The sequence below is a fragment of the Callithrix jacchus genome, chromosome 6 (assembly GCF_049354715.1).
Source record: "Callithrix jacchus isolate 240 chromosome 6, calJac240_pri, whole genome shotgun sequence".
NCBI lineage: Eukaryota > Metazoa > Chordata > Mammalia > Primates > Cebidae > Callithrix > Callithrix jacchus.
The window spans coordinates 132028565-132054575 of NC_133507.1; the positions used below are offsets into that span (position 1 = coordinate 132028565).

General features: G+C 34.4%; 1 protein-coding gene across 2 annotated transcripts; it reads right to left on the reverse strand.

The window, feature by feature from the left end:
- Positions 1-341: 341 nt before the first annotated feature.
- MYL1 (myosin light chain 1) lies at positions 342-25313 on the reverse strand. 2 transcript variants are annotated; one of them, XM_008999416.4, is made up of 7 exons: positions 25068-25313; positions 12562-12589; positions 8382-8525; positions 4348-4521; positions 3864-3941; positions 1135-1177; positions 342-569 (listed from the first exon to the last, which is right to left on the reverse strand). In XM_008999416.4, the coding sequence occupies exons 1-6, from the start codon at positions 25185-25187 to the stop codon at positions 1149-1151; spliced, it is 573 nt and encodes a 190-aa protein (XP_008997664.1). In that variant the 5' UTR covers positions 25188-25313; the 3' UTR covers positions 342-569; positions 1135-1148. The 2 variants fall into 2 exon arrangements, with proteins under 2 accessions (XP_008997664.1, XP_002749786.2); XM_002749740.7 differs by lacking the exons at positions 12562-12589; positions 25068-25313 and adding exons at positions 12842-12866; positions 13622-13695.
- Between the last annotated feature and the right edge of the window lie 698 nt (positions 25314-26011).

The following is a 26011-nucleotide window of genomic DNA, read 5'->3' on the forward strand; positions in this document are numbered from 1 at the left end:
ACCTGTTTTTACTTTAAATTACCTGCATAGTTTTTTATAAAAATGTTTCTTATCCAATTTGAATTTCCTCAGAGTTCTATTTTACTTTTTCAATAACTTATGATTAGCTTTATTAATTCATTATTGCTACATAGCCTCCAGTGATTTCTTCATTGAAAGTTTATAATTTGTCAATATTCTCTACATTTAACAAAATAATTGAAGTTTAAAAAATTATTTTCATTAAGAAAATAAAAATGCAATGTGACTTGAACATTCCAGACTGATGAAAATTTTTCATTGATTTATTGTTTTAAGAATGTTTGTTGATTCATGGTAGATAATAAAGAGTGATGCTTGGATTTGAGGTTGTCAATATTTTATTATTCTTGTCTAGAGCAGCAGATACTTTGTGTGGTATGAATACAATTCAGAGAAAAACTGAAGATGTATAAAAATTCAGTGAGTTGCTCAGTGTTGAACAGTCCAGACTGCTTTGTTTTTCTGAATGATGGCAAACAGATCTGGACAGTTAGTCGTGGGTGCAATTAAAATAAGCTTCCTGCCAGTCTTCCTAAACAATTCTTGTTCTGTAAAGGAAAAGGGAAAACGAGTTAGATATTGATTGTATCTTTTGAGAAAGAAAACTCAGGAGGAAACAGTGAGGTATAAGAGAATAAAAAGCACAAAATGAACCAGCACTTACAAGATTAGCCATTTCCTACTTGTAAGAACCTGGTGGCAAGTGCTTGCATTTGGACTGTTGTAACATGGTTTTCTAGAGCAGAAACTGTTAAAAACTACTTTAGTTATCCAAAAAATGTTTGCCTGTGCTTTTATTAGTGTTCTGTTCCAATTAAATTAATTAACTAGTGTCAGATTTGTTAAATCGCCAGTGCATAATTGTAGTACGGTCACAAAGATAGATAGGGGTTATGAATGGAAACAAAAACCTCATAAGTTTTTGCTTATACACTTGTACAAAAATGCTCTATTTCTAAATATCCCATCTCAAGGAGTTAATGTTTTCTGATCAATATAAATCTCTTAATGAAGAACAAATATTAATCTACAGCATATAAAGGGAAGCTGTCAAGTTTTAAAAGGCACAATATCAAGAAAACCTTAAATATTAACAAGGGAACAGGTATATACCTTGAGAGCTCCATTCAGATAGACATGATGTGCTTAACAAAAGCTGTAGGGGTAAAATAGATAATTTAGAGTTAGAAAACAATCAGATTTAATACAAGAGCGGTTTAGTGAGTTAGCTCAATCCTGTTTTTAGTTGTAACAGTGGTTTATTTTCTTTTGTATTTAAGCTGTGTATAGTCCATAGTTCTTAATAGTGGATTTATGACCTTTGCCCTGATTTTGTAAATTAAGTTTTTGAATAAGTGGTACATTCATACATTTACATTTTATTTTTGACATGGGGTCTCGTTGTGTTGTCTAGGCTGGACTCAAACTCCTGGGTTCAAGCAATCCTCCTGCTTTAGCCTCCCAAACAGCTGGGACTACAGGGACATGTCACTGTGCCCAGCTACGGTTAAAATATTTTCTTTAACGTATAAAAGGGTATATAACAACAAAATGTTTCACGTCACTGTCTGCCAGGAAACTGATTCCCCTTTTTATAGCTAAATTGATAGAGCTGTTTGTGCATATACAAGAACACATAAATGTTTCTAAAAATCTTTTTACACAAATAAGTGGCATATTACATACACTTTTGTATTCCTTTATTCCAATTAGTAATTTATCTTACAGATATTACCATAACTGTACACAAGAGTGCCCTATTCTTTTTTAGGACTACAGAGAATTTCACATATATATGCTGATGGACATTAAATTGTTTTCACATTGATATGTTGATGGAATTATACATTGATGGACATTAAATTGTTAAAAAATTTGGTTATTCATGAACAGCACAGTAATGAATAGCCATCTGTATATGGTCATCTCACTTGAGTGAAAGCGTATCTAGAGACAAAGTCTCTCCAGAAGTAGATTGGCTGCAGTTAGTAGTACTACACCGTCACTGGGAGGTACTAACAATATGCATTCCCATCACTAATACATGAGATTGCCCGTTTCCATACCCTCTCCTCAGCCCAAAGTGTGCCCAAACATTTAATCTTTGGCAGTCAGCTTATTGAAAATGATATCTCAGTGTAGTTTTATTTTCTTATCATTATTATTTGAGACAGAGTCTTGCTCTGTCTTACAGGCTGGAGTTCAGTGGTACAATCTCAGTTCACTGCAATCTCCGCCTCCTGGGTTCAAGTGATTCTCATGCCTCAGACTTCTGAGTATCTGGGACTACAGGTGCATGCCACCATGCCTAGCTAATTTTTGTATTTTTAGTGGAGACGGGGTTTCACCATGCTGGTCAGGCTGGTCTGGAACTCCTGATTTCAAGTGATCCACCTGCCTGGGCCTCCCTAAGTGCTGGGATTAAAGGCGTGAACCACTGTGACCGGCTGTTAGTGTAGTTTTAATTTGCATTTTAAAAACTTATTAATATATTTTATCTTATTTATTTTTATTTCCTTTTCTATGAATTGTCTGTTCATGTAATTTTTCTGTTGGATATGATCTTTTATTAATTTGTAATAGTTCTTTTTATTAGGAAAATTAGTTCTTTCTGGTATTAATTGCAAATAATTTTTTTTTTCTGGTTTTCTGTCTGTCTTTTGACTTTGCTTCTGATGGCTTTTTCCATATAAATTTTTTTAATTATGTGATTAACTTTATCAACATTTTTAATGCTTCTGGTTTTTGTGTCACTGTTAGAAAGAAAAAACTTAACCACTGCATAGTTACATGACTAATTCTTCCATGATTTTTGTGCTGTTTTTAGCTTTTATATTTATCATGTAAATTATTTAGCTTTCTCATGTGAATTATTTAGCTTTTACATTTCTCATGTAAATTATTTGAAATTTGTCCTGGCATAAGATTCAGATTTAACTTTATTTTCTAGATGAGTGTCTATTTGTTCAAACAATATTTATTTGCTTATTTTCTGTGGGATGTATTTATGGTAATAGCCAAATGTGAAGAATTGTCCAGGGGGGAAAAAAGTGAAGTTTAATCAAGATTGTAAGTGATGATATGCTTGGCTAAGCACTTTCTTTTTGTCCTCTTCTTCCTCCTTTCCTTCCTTCTCCTTTCTTCCCTTCACTCTTTTTCTCTTCTCTTTTCTGCTTTTCTCTCTCTTTTTTTTTTATTGATATGTAGCTGGATTCATTCTCTTTGGGGATAGAATTTTTTTTTAATTTTCTTGGAAATTTCTAGATTTGTAAATTATATTATGCATCTTTGTTTTGTGCAGTGCATTTCTTTCACACCCTTTGGGTGTAGCTGCTATAAATTTGTAGTAGGAATTAAACAATTGGCAACCGCGGGATGACTTTCATTTAAGCAAGAACACTAGACAAGGAGAAGAACTAAATTTTAGTACCGGTCTGGCCGCTAATGATTTGAACTTCACTAAGTAACTAAACCTCTTTGGCCTGAAGTTTCATTGCCATATTTGCTTCATATGAGTAAATGACTTTGAGATTTCTTCAGGTTTAATATTCTACTAAATTTGATTCTGACACAAGCCCTGTCTATCTCATAGGGATGTTCCAAAGATCTAACAAGAAAATATATAGGAAAACACATTTTAAGCTTTAAAACAATGCACGGTATTGCTAAAACACACTGGAATAAATCTTATTTATATGTTCAGATCCTCACATATCTTTTTAGAGTTATGCAATTGATTGTCATATGGAAGTCAATAAGGGAGGGAGAAGAAAAGAAGTTCAAAAGAGTCTATCATCAATCTGATAAGAGTTGCTGTAACCACCAGTGCACATTGATTCTACCTTCATAGTTAATGCAGCCATTGGAGTCTTCTTGACCTGCCATCAGAGCTTCCACTTCTTCCTCTTTCATCTTTTCACCTATGAAACAAAATTCTCCTTTCAGAAAAAAGGCCACGTGGTGTTTTCAAAATTCCACCATAGGTCGTCAGTCAAGGGCTTCTGGAGACTAAACTCTTGGAGTGTAGGAATTGTTACTTTCCCATTGGTTGACTTAGTATATTGTCAACCAGTTGGTTTTGAATGAGTTAATTAAATACACATAATCCCTGGTCATACTAATGGTATCCTATGAGAACTATCATGATTTCCTTTACTTATTTATTATCAATATTTTAAGTTAGCATTTTCACCAAATAAACTCACTGCCACTGAGGCCAATTGAATGGTCATTAACTTTTGACTTTTTTTCTCCATTTTCACTGTTATGTCATGTTCTTTTCTATATATTCTGTCTCACTAAGTCCACTGAAATAAATTCTCTTACCCAGGGTGGCTAGAACATGGCGGAGTTCAGCACCCATGACTGTGCCATTGCCTTCCTTGTCAAAGACACGCAGACCCTCAACAAAGTCTTCGTAGGTGCCCTGGTCCTTGTTGTTGGAAATGGCTTGCATCATAGGCAGAAATTGTTCAAACTCAATTTTCTTGGCATTCATCTCTGTAAGAAATTGCAATTGTTAGGATTATTAGCTACCATAATACTAATTCTGAGTCACAATTTAAACTTGAAAAGTTATTCTAGATTATCTGAAAAACCTTCACACAGCTTAAATTTTAGCTGGTAAATTGCTAAAATATCAAGAAAATGGTAATGGTTAATGGCATGAGATCTGGAGTTCCAGTGCCTGAACTTTTATTCCCAGTCTATCATTTGCAACTCTGACCGTGTACAAGTTAACCTTTCTGTGCTTCAAGGTTTATCTGTAAAATAGAGATAACTAATAGTATTTTGTGAGAACTAAATAAGCTAATGATTGCAAAGTTTATTGTAATGTATAGGATAAACTATGTGCTTAATAAGTGTTAGCTTTTTTTTTAGTAGTGTCCATTTAATATTTCCAATAAATACTTGCAAAACAATAGGAAAATGCACTGAGATATAACAAACTCATTAGTGCATTAATCCAGTAAAATTTAACTTTAGTACATATTCCACCTTTGTCCCCAGCTTTTGGAGGGCCTTCCCTTTAAATTTTAAGTAATTTAAGAAGTTTACAAGGAGAGAGGTGTGTTGAATATTCTGTGATCTCCTGACTTCTTTGTACCTTAGAGGCCTGGAGATAATAGGACTTTATTATCTTCTGATAAGGTAAATCTTATTCATGGAAAATCTGGACAGTCTATTTTATACTACTCATATGTATGTCAATGGTAAAGTTACGTATTCCCCTAAATACTACTCTTCTACATTTCTATTACATAATTTATATTTTTACATTGAAATTATATTGAGTAATATCAAAAATTAAATTTGAATGCTGAATAAATGAGTATTTTACCTAAAATTTCCTTAAAGAAAGATGTTTGGTAAGTTGGAAAGTGACATTTAAAAATAAAGTTTCAGCCAGGCACAGTGGCTCACACCTATAATCTCACCACTTTGGGAAGCCAAGCCTGGTGGACTGCTTGAGCTCAGTAGTTTGAGACCTGCCTGGGCAACATGGCAAGACCCCATCTCTACCAAAAAAAAAAAAAAAGCCAGGCCTGGTGATGCATGCCTGTAGTCCCCAGCTACTTGGGAGGCTGAAGCAGGAGGATTGTGTGCACCTGGGAAGTGGAGGTTGCTGTGAGCCAAAATAATGCCACTGTACTTTAGCCTGGATGACACAGTGAGACCCTATCATAAATAGATAGATAAATAAATAGACAAATAAATAGAAAAAAATACATATATATTAAAATTAGGTTTGGCTGGGTGTAAAGGCTTAAGCCTGAAAACTCAGCTCTTTGGGAGGCTGAGGCAGGAGGATTGCTTGAGCCCAGGAGGTTGAGGCTGCAATGAGCTATGATCATGCCACTGCATTCTCAGTTGGGTGACAGAGTGAGACCCTGCCTCAAAAAAAAAAATAAAAATAAGGTTTGCCTTATTGCTTGCTCACTTTATCTCATGCTCTTGGCTTTCTGAATGATATAATTGGAAATTTCCTTCCAAAGAAAATGAAGTAAGCAGGCCGATTTTGAGTTTAAGTTTTCTTGAAATCAAGTTTTCTTTTTCTAACAAAGGAAGATCTCCAAAGAGTTTCAGTTGTCAAGGGGAAAAATATATTATTTGTTCTCTTACACCCCTCTCTCTGTTTCCTCACGACAAAGATAAACAGCCTGAATATCTGTTTGAAAAACTTCAGTTTTGTGTCTCTTTCAAAAATTATTTTTGATTGACACATACTAATTGTACATATTTATGGGGTAAAGTGTGATATTTGGATACATGTGTACAAGGTGTTGTGATCAAATCAGGATAATTAGCATACTGATCACCTCAAACACTTATCATTTCTTTGTATTGGGAACATTCAAGATCAACTCCTTTAGCTATTTGAAAATAAGTTGTTGCTAATATAGTTATCCTATAGTGCTTTAGAACACTCGAACGATTCCTCCAATCTAGTTATAATTTTGTATTCATTAACCGACCTGCGGCTATCTCTTATCTTCTCCATCCTTCATTAAAAGTGGGTTTGGTAAGTTGGGAAGTTGAATTTTAAAATAAGGTTTCAGCTTGGTGCGGTGGCTCACGTTTATAATCCCAGCACTTTGGGAGGCTGAGTTGGGCAGTTGCTTGAGCTCAGAGTTTGAGACCAGCCTGGGCAACATGGTGAGACCCCAAAACAAAAATTAGCTGGGCGTGGTGGTGCACGTCTGTAGTGCCTGAAAACTAGTGTTCTACACTAGAATTTATTTAGAACACTAGAATGTATTCCTCCAATCTAGCTATACTTTTGTATTTATTAACCAACCTTTGGCTATCCCTTATTCCTCTAGAAAGCACTAATTTCCAGTTCTCTAAATTAAAATTTTTTAGATTCTACATATGAGTGAGAACATGTAGGTTAATCTTTCTGTCCCTGGCTCATTTTACCTAACATGATATCTTCCCAGCTCATCCATATTGCAGCAAATAAGAGAATTTCATTCTTTCTTACGGTTAAATAGTATTCCATTGTGTGTGTGTATACATATATATACCCCCACACACACCATATTTTCTTTATCCATTCATCTGTTGATGGACATTTAAGTTGATTCCATATCTTGGCCATCATGAATAGTGTTGCAATAAACATGGGAATACAGATTTTTTGACATATTGATTTCCTTTCCTTTAGAAACATACCCAGTAGTGGGATTGCTGGATCACATAATAGTTCTATTTTTGTTTTTTTGATAAAACATACTATTTTCCCTAATGGCTATGCTAACTTACAGTCTCAGCAACAGTATATAGCTCCCATTTCTCTGCGTCTTCCACAGCATTCATTTTTTGTCTTTTAAATAATGACCCTTCCAAGGGGGTAAGATGGTGTTTCATTGTTATTTTTACTTTGCATTTCCCTGGTAATTAGTGACATTAAGTATTTTAAAATATACCTGGTGGCCATTTGTATATCTTCTTTTGAAGGATGTCTATTAGGTTCATTTGCCCATTTTTTAACTGGATTATTTGTGGGGTTTTTTTTTTTTTTTGGCTGTTGAGTTCTTTATATATTTTTGATATTACTCCCTTGTCAAACAATTTGCAAATGTGTCTTGTCTTTTTTGTTTGTTTTGAGTACCTTTTCCCATTAGACTACTATACTTTTCAATAAAAGCATTTGGATGAAAAATAATTTCCTCATTTTAGAATAATGATTGAATTCCTGGATTGAGTAAATGACTTCTGCAATTTTGCCATTTAGTTTCTCACTGATTTTTTTTCCCTAGGATTATCCCTGCGCTCAGTCCTTTGACACCCTGCTCCTGTCCACTCATAGCAGCAGTGTGTCAAAGGACAGCACAGGGCAGTCAGCATGTATTTTTCAGTTGCTTGACAAAGTTGCAATTTGATTTCTACAGCTTTTATCAGAGGAGATCTCTAAAACTGTGCCATTGGAATTTACTCAGAATAGTTTATAAAGTGTTTTAAGTCATATTTAACATCTTTGCCAAAATGTGTTTTGCCTTTGAAGATTTGCAATCTGAAAAAATGTTCAGATTTGGATATTACTTAATTTCCTTAACCTTTAATTAAATTATGAACTTTCAAGATGATATTAGCATTAGGTATTATTTCTAATATCTAATGCTTAACATTAGATATTAGCATGACATTTTACCATGCTTTCAAATTCTCAAAGGAAGTTTCACTTATTTTATAAGGAAAAAACCTGAGACTTTATATGGCCAAGAGGCACAACCAGGAGTAAACTGAGCCCTATTATGTGAAACATTTTTTAATCAATCTCTCTCTCACACACATGCACACACCCCTCTACACACATCCCTATACTTCCACACTTCTTGGAAAAACTGATAGGTTACCTTCATTGCTGGGGTTTCCCAGAACTTTCCTGACCTCTGCGTTGGTGGGATTTGTGCCCAGAGCTCGAAGGACATCACCAACTTGGCTTAAGGTGATCTTGCATTCACCTGTTCTGTCAAACAGGAGAAATGCCTCCTTGAATTCTGCAAAAAGCAAGAAGCATTAGAGTGCTTTTTTATTCCTCTAACCTGTTGGTTAACCCTAACTCCATCAAAAATTCAGTTCAAACCTTTCTGTTCTACAACTTTTGCCAACAGCACAAGTTGTTATCCTGGGTTCTCTTTTTGTATCTCCAACTATCATTGGAAAAACCTTTTAGCATTTCTTTTCAGGATTATTTTAAAGCAGCATTTCCAACTTTAAGTTGCCTGTTATTGTTAACCAGATATGGAAATTGGAGCTCCTAGTCATATTTATTCATATTTCCTTTACCTGCCTGGGAAATAGGACTGGCTTAAAAAAAATTCCGAGGCCTTGAGAAATTTTAATGATCTCTTATATAATTAACAAGATTAACAAAATTTAAAAAAGAACAAATTTTCAACCAGGGTCATGGTATGTGAGGTTAACCCAAACTTTTCAAACTATATAGAAAAACCTCCTAAGATAAAAATTTCCTAGTTATCCCTTTAATAAGTTTTCTCCAGGAAAAACTTTATTTTTCAGGAAAAATTTAGAAAGGTAAGACAAGTCTATACATTCTATAGTTTATTAACTAATGTGTGACTCTACTAGGCTCCCATTATAATCCATTCAGAAGGAGAAATACTTGTTTGGGTATGTTGCTGTGATAATCTTTTTACACTTTATTCTTTTTTTGAATAATACATATGACATATGTTGCTATATCAGCTTTAGACTTTAGGTAGGCCTTATAATTACAGCTTTATGGAGAAAGTTGTAGATTCACATGCAGTTGTAGGAAATGATACAGAAAGATCTCTTGTATGCTCTGCCCAGTTTCTTTAAGTGGTGACATTTTGCAAAATTACATTATCACAACCAAGACATTCACATTGGTAGACTCTATCAATTTTAGTCACATTTTCCCAGTTTGCTTGATTCATTTTGTGTGTATGTGTGTATATTAAGTATACACAGCCACTCTCATTCTTTTGTGAATACATATTTTAAAGTGTTAATCTAATTATAATCATTGTATTGATTACTTTCTCTGAATTTTGTCATTCTTTTTTAATAGAACTGGCTTGACTTCCAAAATTATAGTGACGAAGAATTTAGAAATGTCTATCAAAAGACAGAAAGGGGTGCTACTATGAATTTCCGGGCCAGTAAAATCATTTTAATTAGAACTTATAAACTAGATGACATTTTCTGGGAAACTCAAAAGTACTGATGGCGACTTGAAGTTACTATCAACAATACTCAAAAAATTATTTGTGAATGAATTGCTAGAAGCGAAAACTTTTTTTTAGGCTATCAGTGGTTTCAGATCAAAAGATGCTGTCTAGATAGATTACTCAGCAAAATATTCCATCTTACCATTCCTCCATTCCCTAATCTAACATTGCAGAGACATAACATTCACATTTCACTACAGATCATGTTATCATTATTTGTTAAAACTTCTCCCTTAAATTCTTTGCAATTTGACTGTAACAAATCAATTCCCCAAGCTAAAAAATTTGCTATGGGCACTGAGAAGTCATTAGTCAAATACTATTTTTCATCTTTCTAAGGGACATGTGAAACTGAACTATTCTTGTTACTGGCTCCAGGCTTTCATGGACAGACTGCTCAGCAGGCTCACTATTACCCTGGTCAGATGCCGAAGTAGAAATAGGATTTTATGGGCTGTAATAGAATCACTCTGACATTAGCACTTTTGGTGATTTAAAGGTGGAGGCCAGAAAGACACTATTTTTACTACTCCAGATTGTTAACCTAAGGTTTAGTTATTCTCTTGAAGAATTAATACCAAGGCAGGCTATGCTACTTTCCAGGGGCTATTTGCCTGTTTCATTTTAATAAAATTTGATTTGGATACAGCCATTCCCATTCTTTTATGAATTGTCTATGGTTGTCTTCACATCTCAGTGACACAGTGGAGTTCTTTTTACAGGGACTATACTGCCAGCAAAGCCTAACGTTTTTACTATTTGGCGTTTTAAGAAAAGGTTTGCTGACTTCTGGCCTATAACACTATTGTTCTAGAACTTTTTGGTAATGATGGAATTGTCATTCTGGGCTGCCCAAAAAGGTGGGTATTAACAGTTGCTCTTGAATACTAAAATATGACTAGTGCAAGTGAGGAAAATGGATTTAAAAATTTTTAAATTTTTTAAATTTTATTTTAGATTTTTAAATAAAATCTTATTTGTCCAGTAGACACTCTAGCCATATGTGGCTATTTAAACTTTATAAATAAAGTTCCACATAATATAAATAAACTTTATAATTAACTTTAAATAGCCACATGTGGCTAATGTGTCTACTGGACAGCACAAGACTTGGACCTTTAGAATGCTGTAATTTTCCAGTTTTTGCCTCCTTCAATCCTGTGATATAGTCCAATAGAGCAGCTGTGAACAAAATTCTTTAATCACTAAACAAAGAAACAAACTAAAAAATACTTTCATTTAAAAAACTATAGGTTGTCCACATAATTTAAAATGCTTACATTTGTTTTCCTGCCACAAAGAAAACAATACACTACACCCATGTTTTCTGAACTTCTGTATCTAAAATCTATTTCACAGATGACATAAAAGGTTTAATGCTCAACATTAAGTCCTTTTGTCCCTGCAGGGGTTTTTAAGTCTTCCGTTTTTTGATCCTGCAATATTTTGGTCACAGTGACTCTGTAAATTAGCTGTTTGAGAGGACTGGGAGGCAGTAGGTGATGATGTAGCAGCATCACTAGTTAAAATGCATTAAAAATCAAACAGTTTATGGTAGAATCACCAACTGTTTTTAATGAGAAAAAAGCCCTTCACGGTATAATTTAAAATAATCTTGAGTTATGAGTCACCAAATCATCTAATCTGTCTACATAAGGCCATTAACCATGATGCAGATTCATGTGAGTCTGTACTACACATATATCCCTTGTTTCTCAATTTATATTCAGATATCAACTATCTCAGACACTGAAACAGGCTTGAAGAATGTGAAATCCTTTAGGTAGAGAACTGAGTATTTGAATAGGTTCTTATTAATCACCTATAATTATTATTTATATCTTGCATATCATAATATATGTAATATAGACATACTGCTTATGATCAATATTTTAATTTATTCAATATTTTGAAGCTAACTTTTTCTCCTCCTTCCATCTATAGGTTTATTTATGCCTCAGTTCATTTAGATATGTGACACTTTCACTCCATAAAACACTCCTCCCTGCCCTTCCTAATGAAAACATCAAGCTCCTGTGGGGTATGGGATCTGTTGGATCCAAAGACCCAAAGGTGAAAAGGTTGACATGTTAGGGAAAGTATTCAGATTCTCTTGAATTTTAAGAGTTTGGAGTCTCCTAAAAATTTTAATCAGCTTAAACTAGTGTCAGATTTTGATCCTATCACTGATTTTTTTGAGTCATTGAGAAAGTCTTGTCACCTCTCTGAGAGTCTGTCTTACATATCTGAGGGAAGGGTTAAACCAGGAGACATTAAATATTCCTTCTACAGTTCCATGATAAATTAATCCTCCTTCTTTGTTTCTGAATTCACTTTTAGTCTACGACTCACTATGTTATCTATTGAAATGATATAGGTTTGGTAATTTGGCAGTTTTACAATCAATTTTATTTTTCAAATTGACAATTCAGACTTGTCAAATCTCTTTAGGGATTATATTAGCAATTTAGCTATCTAAAATATACATCTTTTGGGATATATATATATATATACATCTCATATATACATATATGGTATTATCTATTGTATTAAACTGGTTTTATTTACATAACAGTGAATGTAAGGGCCTATTTTGTGGTGTTTCTCTTTTGTTTGTTAAAACTTTGACTGCTGAGTATCAGCAAGGGTTTCAGGTTGAGCTAATTTATATTTAGAGTGATTGAGAGCAATTTATATTTAGAGTAGCAACACCAGTGGGGATAATTAAAAGGCGCTAATCTCATCCCAAGGGAGTTGGTTTTCACACACGCCATCCTTATGAGTGTGCACATTTAACAAACATAGCTTTTAAACTTACCATCCTGCTGTTCCTTAGAGAACTCGATCTGTTAGAAAGGAATTGACCACAAAGAATGTTTTAACCAAACAAAAATGTTCTGATTTGTAGTTGTATCCAGCTCATTCCCTGAGTAATCTTCAAAGTAAGCTCCAAAAGTCAGCCTACTTTTCAGAGTTCAGGCATAGCTTGGACACTAACAGGTTGAGCCGCAATGTAACATGCCTTGAAGTTAAGTAATATTGCAGAAACTAGGCAGTGCTGTGCCTACATCTGTAGCGGAGAAACTCAGTTCACTTACCAGCAATCTGGTCAGCACTGAAGGACTGCAGTGGCGAGGAAGAGAAAGAAAGATAAAAACTAGTACTCTTTCAAATGCATTGACAGAAGAATGAGTCCTGCTTGCTCTGAGATTTTTAGGAAGCTATGTAGGTGTCTTAGCATAAGAAGGTTGCCTTAGGGTACTTTTGAATCTAGGAACATAAAAAGCTATTGCAAAAGATAATTAGGGAGTACCTTTCTATATCTTGATGAATGATTTAACAAATTCTATATTAAATACTTCCTAGAAAAATATAATAATCTACAATATGTCTAATAAAATACATGATGTTAAGAGTACAGATATACACATTAAAAAGACTATCTTAAGTCTGTCTTCTATTTAACAAGTACTTTTAAAAAAAGTATGCAGAACACAATGTATCCAAAGCAGTTTGCTTAATTTTAGCTATCGGCATCACTGGATTGTATTTTAAGGAATAATATTTTGCTGTAGCTACAGGTTTTTTTTTTCTCCTAAATTTAGATATAATGAACCTTATGTAATACAGCAAGAGTTGATGAAGCATAAAGCACAGCTCTTAGAAGTAAGATATATTTTTTCCAGTTGGTAAATAGCTTTAATTATTTTTTTTCTATCTCTAATGCATCTCAACAAAATCCAAAAGTAGGTTCTAAAGACTCATACTAACATATTCTCTCTTCAGTTCCATTCTTTGCCTACCTTTCTTCTTAATAAGATCCTATGCTCTATCTATTTTCTCCTATAAATGACAAATGGTTGTCTTATAGGACCCACCATGATGGAGTGACTGGGCTGCGACACAGCAGGGAAGCCGAAGAGTGAGTTGAGGGCTGCTCCAGTCCCTGAGTGGGGTCCTCCCTGGCTGAGGCTCCTTTTTATTTCTGGGCAAGCTTTGACCTCACAACTAGCATCACGTTTCAGAGAAAAGTTGCCACACCCCTTGGAGCGTTCATTAGCTTTCTTAGGGCAAAGGGAGAGATGGAGAGAGCTATTTTTAGGTGACCAGAACCTGGGAGTGGACAGCCATAGTGAGACCAAAGCCTGTCAGTACTTTTATGGTCTTTATTTCCAAGATATTCTCTTGGAGCATCTTCCTTTAAGAAGCTTCCCATTTGTTTAGTGGCAGAAGAGCTTAGAATGTTTTTAGGTCTTAGGCCAGACCCTTCTCTTGATGATTGTGGACTTTTTAAACTTCTAGTCAGCAAGTTTTGGTATTAATGCAACTTTTTGGATGGGACTGGTTTGAGGTTTCAAATGGCAACTGCTATAGAAGGAACATCTTCTGAAATGCTGTCCTTTATGGTAAGGTTCAGAGGACTTGAAAAGGCCATGCACGTTCTACATGTTTCTTAGGGTGCACCAAGTGACAATCCAATCAGGTCTTGCAATCTCCAATTAAATATCACTCTTTTGCAAGGATAATATAAGCTGGGAATAGTTTGGATCTCCATTTTTTAACATTCTCCTTTAGTCTCCTGACATTAGGTCTAGTTATTCTCCTCCCTCCTTGTTATCTTTATAATGGCTTAGTCATATTTTTTGATTTTCAGTTTTTCTAGGCAGGAAAGCTGATAGACCATTTTTACATTCTTTTTCTCTTATCCTGTATATTTAAAAAAAAAACAAAACTATGCATAAGTTCTTACTGGAACATGCTGTTTCTGTTTCTGCCTTGGCAAACACTCAGTCCCTAGACCAAGAAACCAAAAGAATGCAAGGCAGAGCTTGTGGAATGCCAAATTGTACTTTATTTTATTTAATTATTACTTTTGAGATAGAATCTTGCTCTGTCACCCCGACTGGAGTGTAATGGTACAGTCACAGCTCACTGTGGCCTCGAACTCCTGGACTCAAGTGATCTTCCCATCCCAGACTCCTGAGTAGCTATGACTACAGGCATGTGCCACTACACCCGACTAATTTTTATTTTCATTCTTTTGTAGAGACAGGGTCTCAATTGTGTTGCTTAAGCTAGTTTGGGCTCCTGGCCTAAAACCATCATCCTGCCCAAAGTGTTGGGATTGCAGGCATGAGTTATCTTGCCCAGCCAAAAGTGTATTTTAGAATTTTAAAGTTATCTAGGGGATTGGCCAGCAATGGATTTTCACGGTAGCTTATCTGAAAATAGTGAGCAACTCCCTTCTAGAAATGGTAGTGGGAAAAGTGATACAGGAAAAGATCCTTCTAGGATGTCTACTAAAGTTCAGACAAAATATTTATCCATTTCCTACATGTTTAAAGCAGCTCCCAGGCATAATGTATGTTGGAGATGAATTGTAACTTGAATACTGCTTCAGCAACTGTTTTTAAAGGGACGGTTCACAAAAAGCATGAAATTACTTCCTACTAGAAAGACATATACTTTGTAGCTTCTCCTCAAACCATTTCAGAATAAATCAGCATTTAATATCATATCACCTTTGGCTCTAAATTTATGAGTAGTGAAAAAATCTCATAGGATCTTGAGTCCCAAAATGAAGGCTGAAAATATAATTCTAAAATTATAAGTACCCAGGTAAACACTTTCATAAATAACTTGGCATTTTGAAGGGTTATTGGGAAATGAAATTTAATAGAAAAATCAAAAATGCTTTGGATCATTAGGGGAAAATGGAAGGGAGAGACGAAAGTAAAAATGTGTAATCTTTGAATATTACAAGATTTGGAATCTTATAATTTTTGACATAAATGAAAGCATCAGAGCCTACCATGTTATGTTTGTGTTCTTTTTTAGTTTTGTAATTTATGTAATTATGCTATTAAATTTGAATTGTCTTATGATTTTTGAGAACTAGCATATATCATTAGTTAAGCTAATAATTATAAATAATACAAAATTAACCATCAAAATCGCCCTACAAAACATAATTATTTTCATATTTACTTTTTTTTTTCAGGTAAATAAAGTGTCCTTGCCTACATATTAAAGACGGTTAATTTGTATAAAATCTATTGAGTAAACTGAAAAGTCAGTTTAAAAGTTATATTTATGCCAGGTACGGTGGCTCACGCATGTAATCCCGGCAATTTGGTCAGGAGTTTGAAACCAGCCTGGCCAACATGGTAAAACCTGTCTCTCCTAAAAATACAAGAATTAGCCAGGCATGGTGATGTGTGCCTGTAGTCCCAGCTACTCAGGAGGCTGAGGCAGGAGAATCGCTTGAACTCGGGAGGTGGAGGTTGCAGGGAGCCAAGATGACACAATTGCACCCAAGCCTGAGCTACAGAGTGAGATTTCATCTCAAAAAAAAAAAAAAAAAAAAGTTGTGTTTATGTTAAGAATAATCTATCCCTTTCCTAATGACTTGGATACTATAAAGTTTGTTATTATTAAAGTAGAAGCAGTTAAGTGATATGCAGGCGTTAACTATTTCACGCTTGTCTTTCTCCATACCTTTATTACATAGAGAATGCATTGAGAATTTTTTGGTACTTACTGAGGATAAACATAAATATTTGAGCACTTTATTTGACAACAGTAGGTAAGGCTACAGTATAGTCTAGAGAAAAAACTGTAGTTTAAAAACTAGAAGACCTAGATTCTGTGCTCATAGAATAAATACTATGTTTTGTCTGGAACACTTTTTTCTTTTTTTTTTTTGAGACAGAGCTTTGCTCTTGTTGCCCAGGATGGATTGCAATGGTACGATCTCAGCTCACCGCAACCTCCGCCTCCTGGATTCAAGCCATTCTTCTGTCTGGCACGCTTTTGTAAATGACAAAACTTATCTTCTCTCTCTTCCTTGGGGTTATGATGATGGGATAATCAGCCCTTTGAACAAAGGCAAATTAATTGTATAATATGAATACATAGTGTCAACTGGTTTTGGCTTCAGTTCTCTATGTCATCATTTAGCTGGTTTTAAAAATCAGATTTACCTTTCCTCTTTCCGAAATCCTCTTTTCTCATTGCTTCTTTTTAGAAATAAAATTAAAAAATATGCAACAAGCCCTGATAAAATGTGTTACCCTTGAAAGAAACATTTCCTCTCTGTTTCCCCCAGTTATTCAACATCATCCACTGAAAGTTGTTTAACCTTCCTGATTGTAAACTTTGGGGAACTATAGGCCATTCCCGAAGTCATTTGTTCCTGATGTGGATCCAGAAGCGAGCCTACCCCAACCTGTCCCCGAACAAGCACTGCCCTTGCCTCATTCTTAGGGTTTATCCCTCCATAACTCTCTATAGAATACCTTGCCTATATTTGAAGCTCAATAGATTTTCATTACGTTAAAATCATTAGAACGTGTATATTCTAAGATCCTCCTTCAAATTTCTCCTCTAGAATGTTGGGTACCATGAGGGAAAAGACTTCATCTGCTCAAAGTTGGCATGCTCATTTTGAATTAGTGATATATGTACCTTTATCTTTCTAGCACCTTCCTTTAGATTTGATTTTGTTTTTGTTTTGAGATGGCGTTTTGCTCATTGCCAAGGCTGGAGTGCAATGGCCTGATCTTGGCTCACTGCAACCTCCAACTCCCTTGTTCAATTGATTCTCCTACCACAGACTCCTGAGTAGCTGGGACTACAGGTGCGGGCCACCATGCCTGGCTAATTTTTTGATTTTTAGTAGAGATGAGGTTTCACTGTGTTAGCCAGGATGGTCTCGATCTCCTGACCTTCTGATCTGCCCACCTCCACCTCCCAGAATGCTGGGATTACAAGTGTGAGCCACCGTGCCAGGCCCTTCCTTTAGATTTTATATAAATATTTTGGCCTGGACTTCTAATTTTCCAATCCCCAATTTGTCTTTTTAAGGCTCTTTTATATTTTAGCCTACATATTTATTTTAGACTGTTAGTAAACTAGTTACATTCCACATTTTTATGATTTGTGTTATCATTGGATGTTGGATTTAGATTGTAATAGTACTCTACAACATACTGCTACTAAAAAGAATTTTTATAATAATGGTTACAAATTCCTTTTTACTTTGAGAATCATCTTTCTAATAGTAATAATGAGATTCACTTAACTAATGAAAGATAAGACAAAGTATGTATAAGATTGGTGCAAAAGTAATTGCAGTTTTGCCATTTCTTTTGCACCAATTTAATAGAAATAATTGAATTACAGAAAAAAATATTAAAATGCTGTTAATCAAACAGGCTCTGGAATTGATGTAGGTTAAGCCTTAGTAAAAGAAGAAGAGCTATGAAGATAATTGGGAGATATGTAATGTTGAATACTGGGGGAAAATGCCCTGGGAAGGAACATGGACTACATTCTTCAAAGAACTTGATGGTCCTTGCATGGTACAATGGGGACTAATGACTATAAAGGCTAAATAAAGAAGCTAATATAATCAGAGCCAGTTTTCAATCAAATAAAACCCTGCTGCATGCTCTCTGATTTAATGCCTGGCAGAGAGACCAACAACCTGGATGTATAGAAATCCTTAAACTTTACCTAATTTTCACTCCACTCTCACAGAGTTTCCAGGAACCACCATAAAGTCCAGGAAAAGCACTATTTTGAAACTCTTGGGAGTTTTGTGCTTCGGAATAACTCACTTAAGTTGAGGGAAATGTTTTTTCTTTGCATTTTTGACCTCAACATAGGATATACTTAGGCTAGTATACACATAGGCTGGTTACTATAATATGGTATACACAGGGGAAATTAAGAGTATTGAGAATATGGCACCAGCTCAGTTTCTCTAACATAAGAGAGATTAGATGGTTAGATTGCATAGATTGATCAAAACTGAGACAAAATGTTTAATTTTACGCTATGAAGTCCTAGGCCAGTCAACTGAATTCAGTCACATAAGAGCAACAATTATTAAAATAAAACAATTCAGACCTGCAGGAACTAAGCGAGTTCTAAGTGACTTTTAATAAAAATCTAGAAACACAACCTGTCATACTTTTTCAGTTTTCTCATTAGCTTTCTCACAATTAATAATTGATAAAGAAATTTAAGTTTTCTTGAGAGCTGGCTATACTTCGTCTCCTTCGTGCACTTGCTTGCATATAATTTCTTAAAAATTTACCTTGTGTTTTTGTTCATTCTTTTAGTTGAAAAAATTCTTTTGTGTGTGTTTTAAGACATAAGTATCTGCTTCTTCCTATTTGTCTGGAATAAAAGTTCCTTTTGTGACAGCAGGGATAAGAATATTGGCATTGCCATTCTGGAGACTTCAAGAACTTGTAGAAAGAGAACTGGATTGGGAATTTCGTTTTGGCTTTCTAATCACAAATCATGTGATAAGATTATTTTGATTAAATAACTTTTCTCATCTAGGCCTATAGTTTCCTCAGTATAATATTCTACTGCACAATTTCTAGAATTCCTATGTTTCTGCAATGTGAGTTTTCTATCCTTTTGTTAGTAGAATCTACTTCAACTCATTTACTTTAATGGAAAAGGAAGGATGCCTAAAAATTCAATAGGTAATATTAGTCTGAAGTAATTTAGATAAACAGGAATTAAACAAAATATAACTTTATAACACCATGTTCAAGCAATTTTTTTTTTAATAAACAGAAGACAGTATGCCATTGAACATTTACTAGGTACTTTACCACAGTGCAAGGAAGAGTATAATGATGATAAGATGTGGTTATATCTTTAGGGAAACTTTTCTTCTCTGGCTTCACTTCACTGTTATTAATTTGTGACCAGAATAGCCAGGATTTATCACCCATATACTATACATTTGAACTAATAGAATTGAAGCCATTTCTACTTTTATATTGCAATTTTTGCCCTTCAAATTCTGATTTGAGGTAAAAAAACAAACTATAGAAGCTGATATAGAAAAAAAACACAGATCTTATTTTTATATGAAAAGTATTTCAGTCTGAAGAGCAGAAGAAGAAAGCGTAGTATCAGCAGACTAAATATAATCCTTTCCACCATGAGTCAGATGGTGCTAATACTAGGTAATTATGGAATGAGTTCTAAAAACAGCTTTCCAGGGGGTTCATTTGCAGCACTAAAGTGTCCAGAGCTAAATTTGGCACGGTCACTTTATGGTCTCCTTGTCTTGAAAATATTTAGTTTTATTTAAAAGTGTTATACACTATTAATTGATGAACATATCTCTTCGTTTTCAAGATGCATTTTCCTTTCAAAGACATTATCCTTCAATTCGACAGAAAGTTACAAAATGCCCTTTAATATTTTCCCACTTCTCTCCACCTGTTCTCTTCTGTTACAGCATAGATATCTGAAAGAGGAAATGTGATCCTGATACCTAGTGATAGTGTCAAATAATTTCTGATTTGCTCTTGAGGTTATATTCACATTGCAAGTGGATTAAAATTACAATTGGCTAACATTACAAGTTGTATTAAAATTAATTTGAACTACTGAAAGGCCAGAGAAAAATAAAACAAACTTTTAAGATTATGTAAAGAAAAGTTAGAAACAACCTATACATATTTTTACCTATGTTTTTCTAAGTAGAAATTGACTACATGTGTTCTTTTTCTCCGAATAGTTAGGGTTAAGATTTTATCATATTATACATGTGGCATTGTATTTCTGTATACCATTCCAAAGAATATATGTTGAGATTTCCAGTTTAAATCATGATGTTTATTTGTAAACAAAATAGAGATCTCATACCCTTCTTAGAGTATTATCCTGATGGCAAAAATTGAAGGCCATGTTTGATGTGTATGTGTTCAATTAAACAAAACCAAAATTACTAAAACTCAGTTTCATTACATCTAACAGCATTTAAGAATATCCCTTAACAACATCTTACAGGGAGCTGGAACAAAGTGACTAGGTTTCTGAAATTTCACCCTCCTTCTGTAAAATAGAACACCCAACTTGTCAGGTGCTAAGATACCAAAAAGCTATAAAGAACAGAATAGTATTGAACAGTCAAGGTCAAAACTCTTGGTGAACTTGCTCTGATATGTCTGTCACCCCTCTTCCGGTTACACAGGACTGTACAGGGCAAAATAAAAACTATTCCACCTCATTCCCATTCTTTACACCTTCTTAGAAATAGCAACTTAGTTTTTATAAATAAATGAGGGTGGTAGTTTCAGATACGGTTAACACAGTTGACTTTGTTAACACAGTGGATTTTGCTTGCTAAGTTAAACCCTAGGTCCATCACTTAACTCGTTATTTGATCATATGCATAGCACTTACCCTCTTTTAAGCTCAGTTTCTTTACTTGCAAATTGTGGATACAACAACTTCAGTGTAATATTGTGAGGATTAAATAAGATAATATGGCAAAGAGTAAACTCACAATGAATATTGGTGAATTTACAAAAAGCTTTATAAATTTCAGAGCCTTTTGTGGAGTATGACTTCATTTGATTTTTCTCTTCTAAAGAAAACTGGATTTATATTAGCTTTGTTAGAAATGAGAAAAAAGAACTTACAGATGAACAAAGTAATTCTATACCTGGACCAAAACAAACTGGGTGCCACAATGCATACACAACTATCTGCCTTCACTGAGTACTCATCAGTAAATACATGTTTGGGAACATTAGATTTCTACATTTATTTAAATCTTCCCAAGCATGTGGTCAATTGTTGATGCAATATTTGTTATTTAATAGAGTTTCTGTCAATGCATTCTGTACCTTTATCACGTTTTATAATATGGCCCATAATATCTAGTCAGGACTGACCTGATTAAGTGGTGAATACAATGAGAATTAAAATTCAAACAGCACAGTTAGAGACATGATTCACAATCCCATCACCTCAAAGCAATTCCAACATATAATGCATGCATCATGCAGAAACTTCACTTTACACATTGAAGACCTAGAATCTAGGCACATGGTTGTTATTACTTTCATTATTGTACTTGGTTGCAGTTTTGAGCAATGTGTGTTAATTCTTGTGTTTGAACCTACAACTGTACTTACGGTGGGTTTTAATTTCTATACCTGTGATTCTGTTAGGCTGCGTTCTTTTGGTCTAGGCGCTGTTACTGGAAGTATTAGCTCTCTGAAGGCAAAGAGTACTTAGAATTGCCAAGGACAATAACTTTAGTGTTCAAATATCAGTGATACTTTGTTGTTGAAAAGGGTACTCATAAAAAAATACATTAGGATTGGACATCAAGTAAGCATTCCTTCAGAGAGTATCATAAAGTTTGTGTCAGAACAATTGAAAAATGTTATAAACTAATAACCAACAAACCAGGAAATCAGATTGGAAAGCACATTTAAGAAGTTGATAAAACTAATTAATTATATTCAAGATAATTCAAGATTTATGGGGAGTCAAATATATGGCTATTACGTGTAGTATATTATTATATGAAACATAGATATTAGCTGGGAATACTATGGAGAAATTAAGTTTCAACATGGCTATGACTATAGTGTTACACAAAGATAGTTATGTTTAAACTACAGCATTACTCAAAATCTAAAGGACAGCTAAGTTTCTAATCTTATATGATTTATGAAAGAAAGTTTATAATCCAATTAAGTTTTGTTCTTTATTGAATTTTCAGAAAGTTAATGAATGCATATAACAGCTCTATTAATTTCTTTAAAGTTCATTTTCTCTGCTTGAAAAAATTGTATAGCTTTTATGAGGTAATATATCTTGAAACATTATTAAGTGATTAAAAGCATCATAATATGAAATGTTTTAATGTATGTTTTAATTAGGCCTGTTACCTCCTGGGATAAAATAAAAGTTTATAAAACTCTCAAGTTGTATCACTTTTCTTTGGCTATGCTAGAATACATCTAAATATGCATTGACTAATTTCATATTAATAAATGCAAAGCATTTAAAACATTTACATTTCTTTACAAAAGTATGTTAGTTTCAATTCGTATCTTTTTTTTCTGTTACAAATGGGCCTTCTGAATGGAAGATAAAGGTTATTTTTTTTTCCTGTTTCTTCAATTCAGTTAACTTCCTTTTCATTTGTGTCCCTTATTAGAATCCATCACATTGCTTGCTCTGCAGTGAAATAATGAAGATGGAGCATACCTCATTCTCATAGAGACTCTCCAGGGGTATTTCCTTCTTTTGCTTAGTTGTACAAGCTCAGACTAGCATTAATTTAACATATTGACAGAAGAATAAACAAATTCTCGAGATTCTGCAAAGTGTCACTTCTCTGCTGACTATGAACAAGTAATTGTCTTAATTTCTGGATTAGAAAAGAGATGTTTTGTCTTTTCTTGGAGATCTCTCGCCTGCCAAACTAAATTTTTATTTATGTACTCATACAGTTCCTCAGGGGAGAAAATTAATGCCTGTTTTCATTAGTTGGATATTTCTTTTTCTTCTTAGGTAAAGAAGGTACATTTATTTTTTCAGAAGTTTGTAATACCAGATACAAACAGATAACGTTGTCTTATAAATCACAATAAATATAAAAAGGATAGCTTCGACACAGATTCATATCTCTAATGTTACTGTGGAGTGAAGAGTTAAAGATTTTGTATTATTTTATTTTGAGACAGAGTTCCGCTCTTGTCGCCCAGGCTGGAGTGCAATGGCGCTCTCTTGGCTCACTGCAACACTCGCCTCCAGGGTTCAAGTGATTCTCCTGCCTTAGCCTCCCAAGTAGCTGGGATTACAGGTCCCTGCCACTATGCTGGACTAATTTTTTTATTTTTAGTAGAGATGGGGTTTCACCACATTGGCCATGTTGGTCTCGAACTCCTGACCTCAGGTAATCTCCCTGCCTTGGCCTCCCAGAGGGGATTATAGGCGTGAGCCACTGCACCTGGCAAGAGTTAAATTGAGGGATATTTAGAATTACTATCATAGCTAAGATCTCACTTATTGTATAATGTAGTCAGTGTGCATCTATAAAAATACATTAACTAGGATTGCTGGAGATGAAAAATTTGGTTTCCTTTTAAAGAACTGTATGTATGAAGTCCTCAAGGTAGAAAAGCATTTATCGGAAGACCTGACATGCAATTTTTTCCCTCCTAAATGGATATCTGTTAAGAATAGTTCTTAACAAATACTAGATTCTATGACCAACTTTTTAAAAATACTTCAGATACAAACTAAAGATAAACTATTTGTGATAATTTACTTCTATTTTAAACAAAATTTCATGTTTAACTGGAATGTTGTACAAATTATGAATATATTTAATTTTATTATGTAATGTCTAAGGGTGATCTAACTAAATATTTTGGGGACTCAAAAAATTCTATAGTTATATTAAATAGTAAATGAAATGTTTATGGGTCAGCATTATAGTTGCAAATAAACAATGGTAAATGAGTAAAATTGAGGTTTATTACATATACCACTTTTGGCTTAAGTGAAAAGATCACCTCATGGGCACTTTTGTTCATTGGTTTTCCATATAAGGCAGGTTTCCTTAGATAAAAATTTTCAGATTGTAAGATGAGCCACTCAGAGCTCAGTGAATGAAGAGAAGGTATACATTTGATGTATAACATCACTGGAAATTAATAGACATATCTATTTTTCCAAAAGCAGATAATCTGTTGACAATTGAGAAATTTGATCACAGCAAAGTGTTGACTCAATAATCACATTTTTCTTAGTTCAAGATTAGTATGCAAATGCTCTGAGACAAGCTAAAGCCATGTAAACCACAAGTTTTACATTTTTTGTTAGTTTCATTTAGAAGAAACTCACAAATTCTGAATTAAATACTGTGTATAAATAAGATGACAGTTATAGTCACTGAAACACTTGAGTGCCTAATTTTCTGCGCTGAGATCTTATTTAGTGTTGTATCAAATTTTATTAGGCAAAGCTGAAGGGAGAATTAACTTGAATTGCAAAAATCTTCTTTTTCAGAAGAAATAAAGCAACTGTCAGATACATACAGGACAACAGGGCCATCAACTGTTTTTAAACTTCTGGAAAAAAGTAGCGGCTAAAACTTTCCTTGTGATGGAATTGTAAGGTAAAGGATCTGGTTTCCACAGAGATTTTATTTAAAACCCAAACACTGGCTTAAATATTTTAAAATGCAATACCATTAAACATATGCACTTTTTTCCTAAATAGTTAAAGTGCAGTTTAGGGGAAAATGGAAATTTGAGAATAAAAAATAGAGCAAGCACAGGCTTCACATATGAAACCATAATTTCTGAAATAATATGCTGGCATTCATTTTTTAAAGCAGGATTCTCTTCTTCAAAATCTACCAGTTCACTAAATAATGCCATTCCTCTCAATGAAAAATATACCCCTTGCCAGTTCCTAGAGTTCCTTACTATTGAAAGATGTTTCAGTGACCAAACAATTCATCCATTTAGTTACCTTAATGGCAGAGAGGTCAATTTTTTCTTCTTTGGGTTTGGCTGGGGCAGGTGCAGGTGCCGGTGCTGGGGCAGGGGCAGCCGCAGCTGCAGGTTTCTTCACGTCTTTCTTTGGTGCCATTTTGTTTAAAAGGGTGGGTTAAAAAAAGAAGGAGTTCCTCCAAAAGAACCTGTCAAAATGATTCTTGGAAGAGGAGTGGTGGTTCGGTTGATCCACAGCCCAGTGTTTTGAAGGTGGACCCAGAGTGTTAAACAGTATAAGGGCATGCATATATATTTCACTTAGTACCTAATAGAATCTTGACACATGCAGCTGGATTGGACAGTTCTCTAGTCAAGGGGGATGGCGTTCCAGCTCAGACTATAAATGGAATCTAAAGGGTAAGGGCTTCATCAATTTTTTTTAAACTCTCCTTTCTTTCCTGCCCCCCCACCACCTCCATATATAAAGGAGAAAGAAATATGACAAAGCCAGCTTCAGATCCTTTGGTGACAGTCAGGTAGATGGACTGTACTTTTTCTTGGTAGAATTACAGTTCTGCTGAAGTTGTAAATCTTTTTTTTTCCCTCTTGCTTAAGAGACTTTACTGAAGGATTCCATTTCAACTTGGAATTTTGGCAGGGAGTATCACCAACTTTCACCCAGCTCCTTTGCTCACGCTCCTCCCTCCTTGCCATAATTTGCAAGAAAATGTTGGTCAGCAAAGAAGTGGTGGTGGTTAAAAATAAAAACCAGACGTATAAGGAAAACCCAGCATGTCTTAAAGTGGCTTCCCTTCTAAAGAGCACAGACTCTGGCACTCTCGTTCTCTCCTTTAATTGTAATAAATTCTATGCTAAAAAAACTGCAACATGACTTCCTATAATTTTATTTTCTTTGTATAATTTAATAAAGCATATCAAATGGATGGAAATGACAGCAAGATTTACCTTCTTGCAAAACAA

Excerpts from the sequence above, each read along its gene's own strand:
- MYL1 (XM_008999416.4), bottom strand. The coding sequence starts at position 25,187 with ATGGCACCAAAGAAAGACGTGAAGAAACCTGCAGCTGCGGCTGCCCCT. Across the intron at positions 12,590-25,067 it reads TTGACCTCTCTGCCATTAAG|ATCGAGTTCTCTAAGGAACA; the intron begins GTAACTAAATGG and ends CCTTTCTAACAG. Across the intron at positions 3,942-4,347 it reads CCATGTTCTAGCCACCCTGG|GTGAAAAGATGAAAGAGGAA; the intron begins GTAAGAGAATTT and ends TTTGTTTCATAG.